The 11,016-nt window shown below is 41.7% G+C and overlaps 1 protein-coding gene across 2 annotated transcripts; it reads right to left on the bottom strand.

Moving 5' to 3' along the window:
- Positions 1-2,045: 2,045 nt before the first annotated feature.
- Positions 2,046-8,869, bottom strand: LOC147417993 (uncharacterized). Of its 2 annotated transcripts, XM_086507195.1 has the most exons (14): positions 8,453-8,753; positions 7,437-7,515; positions 7,264-7,345; positions 6,965-7,047; positions 6,750-6,883; positions 6,585-6,665; positions 6,275-6,334; positions 6,025-6,099; positions 5,848-5,937; positions 5,415-5,516; positions 5,113-5,307; positions 4,888-5,028; positions 4,112-4,420; positions 2,046-3,056 (listed from the first exon to the last, which is right to left on the bottom strand). In XM_086507195.1, exons 1-14 carry the CDS (start codon positions 8,744-8,746, stop codon positions 2,937-2,939), a joined length of 1,845 nt encoding a protein of 614 aa, XP_086363321.1. In that variant the 5' UTR covers positions 8,747-8,753; the 3' UTR covers positions 2,046-2,936. The 2 variants fall into 2 exon arrangements, with proteins under 2 accessions (XP_086363321.1, XP_086363320.1); XM_086507194.1 differs by having other exon boundaries at positions 2,051-3,056; positions 6,585-6,883; positions 8,453-8,869.
- Between the last annotated feature and the right edge of the window lie 2,147 nt (positions 8,870-11,016).

Raw genomic sequence — 11,016 nt, 5'->3', positions numbered from 1 at the left:
CTACAGTCAATTTCACATGTAGACCTTGAGAACTTATATTTGTATACTAAACAAAAAATTGTATCAGATAATGTTCCTTACTGCATCATGAGTGAAAACAATCTTGTTCCTCCTCTTATATGCGTCTATGTCGCATTACAGCATTGTGCTAGTAGAAAAATTTGATATCATTATTGCTTGTTTGAGCTGATACATTATTGGTAGATATGTCTTGTACAATGTGTATATAGAGAACAAGGGTGAATTTTCTCATCTTGATGTAGATAGAGAAGCTCATGTCACCTTGGTAGTTGCCATGGCCAAATGGGAACAGGAATGGGAACATGGTCGTCTCTATTGTGGGATATCTACTTCAGAATCATGGCTAGGTATTCGACTGTATCGGAATACTACATTGTGTTCAATGAGCCTTGCCCCACCCCAAAACTTGATAGAGCCGAATTCATGCATGTCCATCATATTGTGTGCTTTTCTTCTTGAAGTGATATACATGTTGTGTAAGGTTGCTAGCTTACACTAAGTATCTACTTGTTGCATTAACTCAAAAAATTGTTTTTCTATCTGATTAACCACAATACCTGTTGTTGCAATTGTAGCCAACACGCCAAAAGAGACTTCTTTGTGGAGATGTTTCATGATAGTCTTGTACTTTTTGATGATTGGATTGTTCACAAGTTGAGTGCCAAGATGCTTGACAATGGTGAGAAAGTAATACTGATGTGTAGACGTATAAGGGTATGTTTGCTATTCCAACAAATCAAATGAGTTGTCTAACAGTCATCTTTTGTTGAGGAGCCCTATCATCCAAATCGCATTGGCAATGTTGCTGACACTAATAGATATATCTATTATACTTAGCAATTGAGTGTGAAGCTGGTGTAAGTTTACAAGACATCTTGTATAGTTTGGAAGCAACACCACGATATTTTGCATTTTTGTGGTTCTTTCATAACTAGAGCACTTTAATTAATGGACTATAGCATTGTGGGTCTCAAACTGTGTGCAATAAGGTCATAGTTAACAAAAATCATGCGGCTATTTTCTAAGTTTCATTTCCTGGGTGACCTCTAGAAAAGGAGCAGTGTGCACAACCTAGGCACATTGTAATGTTTCCTAATGTAATGTTGCATATGGATTTCCATTGTTTTAGCAATATATGTGTTTCGAACAGTGAAGATGCAGCATGTCTTAAGTCTGTCTTTCTCTTTTTGATAGTATGCTCCTTCACTTTGTGTCTCTTTATTTTTTGCCAAAGATTTTGATTGTCCATTATAAGTTCGACACATTATTCAAGCATCATCAAAAGAAATATTTATATAAAGACAAATATATCTCATAATAATAATAAATTACTTTTAAATTGTTCCATTTTTTGGAAGGGAATTTGTTGTCAATTGTCAAATTTCTTATTGAAGTGCAATGCAATATGATCTTGCACACTTGTTCCCAAAAACAAAAGAAGCAACCATACATATGTGCGGTGGGAAGGTGGCATCGTCCTCACCCAATTATTATAAATTGTAAGGAACGTGATATTTTGTTGTATACTTGTTTTCTCCTCATGTCCTCTAGTGTTAGAGGATCACTTGTTTCTTGTTTTGAAAAAACATATTAATATGTACTATTTTATTTTAAACCCTTTCTTATGAATATAACTAACTTTCTTTACTATACTTCTTATAATGCTATCAATGTTTTAGTATGTTGTATAATGTGTCTATTAGGTCTTGAATTCAAGGGCTACTAGATAGATTTTAGAGGTATGTTGGGATTGCTCTTATAACATTAGAAAGTTTTTCTTTGTTGTATAGAGTAATGAGGTCTCATCCATCATAAGTTGTAGCATGAGGGATTCTAGTCACAAGGATGGTGTTTGAATGACTCACACATAGCATGATGGTCGTAGGGATAGCAACTATCAATTTGGTGAGTGTAGAGATTGGAGCAGAGGGAATTTGAATGAGATTTGCTACACACAACCTCACAGAGTGTCTAAAATGTCTGTAGCCAAGAGGTTGTTGAAGAATTTGTTTGCAAAATTCTAAGAGAAATTCTTGTGGATAGCTAGATGTTTCTTTCCAACATCCCTCGACTAGTAATATCATTGTGAATTACTTTGCCCATATCAGAATCTTACATAGTTCCACATACCTTCAAGATGCAAAGGTAGGCAATTGCATCCAGAGAGATGCCCTCACCTCAGCATTTCCTAGCCTACCCACGTTGGCCATATCCCACAATCAATGCACGGCAAGAGACAACATTCTGGACAGGATTCTCATCAAGGACATTGATGACATATGCACCACACTTGGGGTACATACTAATAACTAACGTGTTGCCCAAGTATGTGTTTTGTTCAAGTAACCCACTATCATGAACATTAGCATGTATCCTACTGCATTGGTACAAATCCTTCTTCTTTGCACGGTCTTTAAGTGAGCTCACAAAAGAAAGAGTCACTTTCTTCCTCTTGGATTACAAATCCTTCTTTTTTGCTCATCTTGCAGAGTGCCACATGCCTTCAAGTTGCAAGGGTAGGTGATTGCATTGAGAGAAAAGCCCTTAGTTACCATCCACTAAAAGCAGCTCAATTTTTCCTAGCATGCCCATGTTGGGCATATCCTGCAATCATTGCACTCCAAGAGGTGACATTCCAAACAAGAATCTCATCAAGGACTTGTTGCAATCTTACAAGTGCATCACACTTGAGATACATACTGACTAACATATTGCCTGGAGTTGCACGGTGCCAGCATCATGCTTTAAAAAAACAGTGATTGGAGATAATTTGGCTGGCATTATGTGTGTTAAGCTATGACTTTGCTCACTGATACGTCTTCTTCCTTGCTTGCCCAATTATTTTCAAATACATGAATGTGCTTTGTTCCTTCAATGTCACACCGCAGAGATTGCGACCAAAATTGGTGACATGGTTACTTCTTGCCATGCTTCTCACTTATTGGGGTCAGCGGGCGCAGGCCCTTCTGCTTTTGAGTTTCTTCAAGTTCAGCTCTATCAGCATCACTCAACGTGTCTCTCCATTTCTTGCTAATCTGCAATTTGACAACTCAAAGACATCAATCTGTGTACTCAAATCTGCGGTTATCCAGTTAACCAGTACTACCAAACACTAATGCTTACACTGCTAATGTAAGATTCTAAACTAGCAATGCACATTGTCATCAGTCATGCACATGCACATCGGCACTGCCGAGGAAAAGAGAGTATTCTCCAAAGAGAGAAGAACATGGTAGAAAACCCAAATTCAAGTGTCAATCAAGAGAAGTCGACGTTATCTCCGACTATTTCAAAAACGTGCTACACAGCAATGCACTTGTCTTTCAGGCCAGTGCCACAAACTCGCTCAAACTAACAGCTGTGGTAAGCCCCTCATTCCCCGCAAAACCATCCTAAAGTATGGACATTGCCCTACAAAAAATTACCATACAGAGCAAGATTCCGAGAAGGATGGTTTGATACAGGTTTTCCTTCAACAAAACCTCACAAAAATCCATTTGACACAAGAAGTTCGACACGTATGCAACACTACCTTTGTATTCCGCACAATAGGCAAAAACATAGGAGTTGAATGAAGGAAGATGCTAATTAAGCACTTTTCTTGCATATCCTAGTTAGCATAGTTGATGCTAATTATCAACGAGTCCTTTACCTTCCTCTCACTAGAAATGTGTGTGTGCACACGCGCACTTGTATGATTATGTGTGTCTACACACATACATAAATCCAATTAATACACACCTAAACAAATGCATATTCATCTATGCATGTATATATATAAATACATATATACACATACAAAGATGCATACATAAACATTCGACATACATATACCCAGACTCTGCTTTCTGATAGACATAAATTTCAAACATCGCATGCCCATTGCTAAGTAGCACAACGCTAGATAGCACAACTGCATGAGTTAACAATAGGAACATGCTAACCTTTATGATAGATATGCAAATTATTTTACTGCAAATCCTAGTTAGCATTGTTGATATGCAAGTACATCTAGCTATGCTAGTTATCATACAGAAACTTTAAAGGCTAAAAGACTAAACACTTCTTTGCCGATAATCAAACAACTCACCGACAACTTTTCCATTTGCTGCAGCATAGACTGCCGATGGATAGAAAGGTTTACATTAGCAGCACGGCGGCGATCCTCCTGCTTTTGTTTGGATTCAAGTAGATTGCGCACTCGGTCTGTCTCAGTCTCTATACGCTGCAAAATCTGGTAGCGGTGCAACGCCTTTACTCTCCTCATGCTCTCTGCTTTATTGTGCATGTCTTCAAACTCCATCTGCCTCTCCACCACTTTACGGGCATGCTCCAGTTGTCTAGTGATGATGAAATTCTGGAGCACGGCATCCGCAGCTTCTGCTTTTTGTAGCAGGTCCTGCAACAAAGAAGAAGAAAAGTGGTTCATCCACACACATGCCCACACACAACAAGCATCTAAGCACAGAGCATAATGCCACATACCCACGCACCAATATACTCACATACAGTTTCATCCACACATGCCCACACACACACACAAGCATCTAAACACACAGCTTAATCCCATATACCTACACACCAATATACACGCAGACAAGCTCAATAAGTGCACACAATGCAAACACACTAACCATCACAAGCATAAAGCCTCCAAAGTGACTCAGCATAGCCTCACATCTAGACTGAAGCTATTGCCATTCCCACAAACACACACAATGCCTCACGCACAGGAGTTCATTATAGACTCAACAATACTTTAGCATGGCCACTCACATCCAGAGCTATTGTCATTCCCAAGAACACCCACATTTGCTCATGCACAATATTTCATTATAGACACAAGCTCATAGACAGCAGCTATACCTGTACTCGTCTATCACGCTCTGCCTGTGCTTCCTTAATAACCTCCAAGCGTTGCTGCTCCTTGAGCTCTTCCCTCTTCTTTCTCTCTGCTTCTTGAATCCTGTGCTCTTCCTCCTGCTTCTTCAACTTGATTCTCAATTCCTGAACCAACATGGGCGTTGAGAATGTGCTCTTCTACAACAAATGTACATTGCTAAATCTCATTGATAGCCAGTTCAGATAGACCTCCTGGCGCTTATGATAATCTTCCTCTCTCTTTCGCATCAGCTCATGGAAATTAGCAACTGCCGTCGCATGTCTAGCCTCCGCATGCTTCCGAGCCTCAAAATGTTGGTGAACCCGCTCTTTGTTCTGTTCCTCGTACTTTCGCCTCCTCTCGACATCCTTCAATTCCATCTCCTCCTGCTTTTTCCTAAGAACCTGGTTGTTGCAAACAAGGTTACAATCAACTCTTGATGTGATGGTGGGACAGCACATGGACAAGAGGCAGCTGCACAAACGTATGATCCAAGTTCTAAGCAGCAGACCTCCTGTTGGGCTTCTTGAATCTTTTCCATCTGCTTTCTGAACTCCTCCTGCTTGGCTATCCGTTCCTGCTCCTTTCTCATAGCTTCTCTTCGCAGTTGTCTCTGTTCTCAATAAAATGATCGATTTGCAATATCACAACATCGAACATGGAAAAGACAGACTACAGATCCTTGTCACTCTTACGACAAATAGACCTTATAATACAATGCTATCCCCCAGTGGTACAAAGGAGAAAAGGACTCCTCTAGACCATAGCTCTACTTTTAAACACATATCGACACTCGTGCATGTCGACCTGAAACTTCAGTGCAAAGACAATTGAAAAATGCCTCTAACCCACAGAACAATGTCAACACAGGAAGCAACATGACATTTGATTGGTATGGATACAAAGACAGCAGAATCTGATTAAGTCAAAGGTAGTATCCTCACCAGCTGTTGCTGCTCTAGAGCAAGCTGCTGCTGCTCTCTCAAATATCTCTCAGCTGCCATTTGCTTGCTCTTCTTTTCAAGTGCCTCCTCCTAAATCAACCACGAGCATCTTGGCAATTGAGCTGCTAAATTTCTCATCTTATTGAAGAGGCTTATATTCACAAAGATAATTTATACCTCCTTCAGCTTCTGCAATTCTCGCTTACGAAGATCTGCTTGCCATTCTTTGTCCTTTTTGGCCTTCTCTAACCTCTGCAATTCACGACAAAGCTCAAGATAATTAAGCATCTCTAACTTACAAAGGCCAGAACGACCAAAGTGCCACTCAACGTACATGTGACCCTTTCACAATGTTAAAATGTTAAAAGAGTGCATGTAAGGTCTAGGAACAGTACGAAGTTAGGCTGCAAAACAAGAGAGGACCAACCTTCTGCTCTTCAGCCTTTCTTTCAGCATCTGCTCTTGATTGATTATCGGTGGCCATTTGCTGGACAAAACAATTACAATGTGTTCTTAGATAAGCTACTTCTGTGAAAAATGCATATTTTGGACAGCAATGGACATGCCCTCCAACCACCTAGACAATCACATGCACCTTCTGAATAGGAACCCTAGATGCCAGGTTTCCATCAACGAAGATAACCAGATGCAACTTAAGCACGATGTAGGCTTATGCATATGGCTGCTGGCAAAACACAAGAAATAACCACACTACACTACTACAAAATCTTCTTCACCTGTCTTTGAGCCTCAAACTTGGCCATTTGCTCTAATTCCCTCTGTTGCCGTCTACGTACCACTTCAAGCCTCATCTTCTCCTGATAGAGCCCAACAAAATTTCCCAAGGTCCAAAATAAGAGGGGCGTGTACACCTCCAAAGCCAGAAGCAGCTTTGAGTTTACCTTTTCCTGAAAATCCTTTGGACAATGGTATTTGCTGTGGCTAATATTTGCAGCTGCAGCAGCAGCTGCAGCTCTATCTTCTTCCTGTTTTTGGATAATTCTGGTTCTTTCTGCCTGAAGCTTTTGTATCTTATCTGTATATGTACTTGCTTGCAGTATTAGCCATGTCTTCCCATGCAACTTTAAGAGTAACTTGACGGTCCACTAGAACATACCCTTTCGCAGTTTCTCATTATGCTCAAACTTCAGCACTTGAAACTCATGTAAAAGTCCTTTGTCCTGAAAGGCAGATACCGGCCTGCCAGACAGCATAGTCTCAACAGGAATTTGAAAAAACTAATCTGGTAGATCTACACCTCATGAATGAAAGGCGATTTTGCTCATTCGTGCATCATAATGAATCAAACTTTGCTGCTCCATAATTTGAAACAATGGCACAACTACGCTTTGACCAAACCATCTTGACATTGTGATTTCGCATGCCATGATGAAGCTGTAAAGACCTTGAAAAGACCTGTACGCAAGCTCGTTGGGATCAATTCCAAGATGCAAACACGCCTGAATAGATCTGGGACTAGTGAGCTTAAGCACTTTCTCTGCCACATTTGCAGTGAAGTAGAAGAATCAAGATGATTTTGTTTTGCTAAAATACCATGCAGTATCAAAAAAAACCCAAAAAAGAGCCACCATTTTCTCCGTGTTTTGCTAAATCGTCAGTAGTGATTAACTTCTTTCTCCTTGATTCCTTTGTATCTTCTACAGCCGCCTGTCAAGAACCATTTTATTGTAGGAGCATAAGTGTCATTCCAATACTTTTGAAATTACATCTTGAAATAAACCTTGGAATATAGTGAACACCATAAGGTCTATAAATATTATGCATCGTGGAGAAACAGCCTCACCCCACCCTCCAGCTACCCTGGGGCCTGAACACATGAGCCCAGAAAGGAAGCGAAGCTCAACTCAAAGATGGAGACTGTGATTCAATAGCACAATCCATGCTGCTTATTGTCACAATCACCTGATTTAACACAACTGCAAGGACCCCCGAAATCAGGATTGGCTCGGGCATCCAACAGACATAAAGAACTGCAGGTAGATAATTGAGGCCTGTAAAGGCCACAAAGCCTTCTGTAACCTGCTGAAATGGAAAAACTTCTTCTTGAAATAATGATAAGACCCGGTGAATTAAGGTTCTATAGCTTAACTCCGAGCTGCACAGATAAGTCTCTCAGTGTCCAACTAGAGCCTCACGACATCAGGGAAGCAGCAGGTTATAAAGACGCAAATTACCCAGATCGTTGTTCTAGTAAGGAAATAATGGTGGAAACTGGTAAATCTGGTTTGTCCTTTCTGCATGTAATGTCAGGGGCAAATTAGCAACTGCCAAGGTAAACACTGCTGACTCAGCAACTTTCATTTCCATCACAAACTATGGGCAATGGCAAACGAATGAGAGCATCCATATCCTTTGTGTTTTCCTGCTTGACAACAAACTAGCCATTTGAACTGCATGCAATATGTCGTCATGACTTAATGATTTTGATTCCTCTGTTTCTAGGCTTGCAAGATTGGCCCCCACTGCGTCATGAAACTCTGCTTGATTATAGAGAAGATACATTCATTTTGGGCAACCAAATGACAGGAGATGCACCGTCGGCTTCAGGCAGCAATCAGTTCAAAAGGCTGGATAAAGGGCCTACCTTCCACACATAGAGCATCTTTGAAGTCCAAATATCGGGGGGAATGGGGCAGGGTTCATAAACAGGGGTAGGCCCTGGAACAGGCGACGTGCTGCGAGAAGGGGTTCCAGATGACTTTCCGGGGGAGTGCTTGCGGTGGTGGTCGCCATGGCTGTCATCGTGCTTCTTATGATCCTGTTTCTTGTGTTCATTATGCTTCTTGTGGTCGTGATTATCTGCGTGCTTCTTGTGTTCCTGCTTGTGATGAGGGTCGTTCTCTGAGTGCTCTATTGGAGAGGCGGTCTGCGCAGGCATTCTCAAGGGTTAGGGTTTTGAAGGAAAGAGGGCGATCGTCTGTCGCTCCCTCCTCCTCGTGAGCTCGACACTGTCAGAAGACTCCCGCCAAAATTTTGAAAAGACAAGCAGATGGGTCATGGGTCACAACCTTTCACCAAAATGGACTTCCGTAGTCTTATCTTATCTTACTTAAAACGACCCTAACCTTTATGATAGGGACAACACCGTTGCTTAGGGCCCAGTCGCACCCATGGATAGCAGGGGGAAAGTGGGATGGATTCAACCTGTTTTTATTAACGACCCCAATTTCTCTAAGGGTTGCACTCAGGTGCAGTTCACGTGAGGTGCCGGTTGGCAACATGTGCGCAACCAGTTGCCAATTAATTATGTTTCCATGGTGGGTTGCTAGCTTAGTTCCCAGATCGTGGTTGCAAACTGGTTGTTGTCCTGCTCCCCCTCTCAGGGGTGAAGCGAGAGTGCAAATGCAAAAACGATAAACGATGTGCAGTCAACACACGCTTGTTTTGGTTATCGGGCTGAGTTATTCGGAAATAAAAGTTCATTTTTGCCTCGTTTTTTCACGACCATGTGAACTAAACAGCATGCAGTTTCCAACGGGAACCAGTTTGCAACTGGTTGCGAACCTGATGCTCATGTGAACTGGCTCTAATCCTCCCAATTTCGAAGGTACTACGCTATTTTCTTGGAAGGAAATTGCACGGCGCAATTTTCTGTAACCACGGGTCAATGCGCATTCGATTGAGAATTGCAATTCGACGACAATTTCTCACCCCACCCTTTGTTGCTCTAGTGCGACCAGCTTTCTGCATTCTCCACGCTAACCATTCCTTTCCCTGCTATTCCTCTGGTGGCTACCCAACTCTTAGAAGTTAACAAGTTAAAAGGCCACACACGTGGACTAGAGAAAGCACACCATATCCACAACAAAAGCAAAATTCATCCCGCTACGTTAAATATAGAAACATACGATTTGGGATGTTGTTAAAGGCATCAAAGAGGGCAATTTCGATAGTGAGAGCTTGCGTTTGTGCAAGAAGAAGCTTGTGCGAAAACTTCCTACCTTTTTGGATGCAATGTTTTCCAAAAGCTTTGCTCTCATGTGCACACCCTTTTAAAAGTGAAGCGAACCTCCACATAGGCCTGCCATAGTCAATTGTGCCATGCTCCTAGGAGAAGCATGGAGATGTTGATAACTAACTTTTTATAGAGCCATTGAGCCTGGTCGCATGAGCGCAGGAGCCTGCTCATCAACCGGTTACCAGCAGGTAAACTAGAGAGAGAAACTGCAATCACATCACCTCGTAAGCAGCGTTTGGACCTCGTGAGTTGCAAGATATGCAATAATCGCCTCGAGTGAAGTGAGATTCTCACTAAACTAGAGCAGCCGCCCCGCTCGGGGAACCCCCTCCCTTTGAACACCTTCTGCTTGAGAAGTTGACCTGCTCTCCTCACGTAATTATTTAGCCATCATTTAGTGAATGGAAACCGGGTGATTGGGCAAGCTAGTTGCTTGGCAACCTCACGCGACCAGGTCCATTGTTTCATTGAGCAAGAGCTATATGTAGGCATCACCTATGTACAATGATAGCAAATTTCCCGTACAAGCATTGCATTTTGAGAAAGAACCATGCATAGGCATCACCTATGCATGAGATAGATAAATAGCATAGTGATACAACTGCGATGGTCACCCATTTACGATGCAAATAGACCACAACGCAAGTTCCTATGATCCTCTTGACCACCACCCAAAAGAGGCTGGTTTGCTCAAGTCTTCAAACTCTGACAAAAGCACCAAGTGAATCCATAAATGCATATCCCCCTATTGCGACACTAGGCTCAAAATGCACAAGTTTGAACCCTTCAACCAACTTTTGGAGAGTTACATATGGTGACCTAATAAGCCTCAGAGGAGGATAGTAAGCGATTTGTTCAAAAAATATATATTTATCTTTCTCAAGTTACCTCAACAACAAGAAGTGTAGGGTCTTACCATGTGCACCTTGGGTGTCATATATTTCGTATATTATGTTGGAGGATTCAAGTTGCAAGGCAGCAGCAACTCCCCATCCATGCTCTCTCTTCTTCTTGATGTTTGTAATAACACCTCAGATTCCAAACATTTAGAAGGTTTGATTCAAGAAGATGCTTGGGAACAACTATCGAGACTCATGCGGTGGAAATGCAGTTGGAGTAATAGACATGTGCTACCCCATATTGCAAGCTCTTGCAATGACAATGAGGGCTAGACAGAGACCAAGCAACTC

Source organism: Adiantum capillus-veneris, chromosome 30 (assembly GCF_014529385.1).
Source record: "Adiantum capillus-veneris isolate H3 chromosome 30, ASM1452938v2, whole genome shotgun sequence".
Lineage (NCBI taxonomy): Eukaryota > Viridiplantae > Streptophyta > Polypodiopsida > Polypodiales > Pteridaceae > Adiantum > Adiantum capillus-veneris.
Note: the sequence above shows the minus strand (reverse complement) of the source record. Positions and strands in the feature narration are given on the sequence as shown.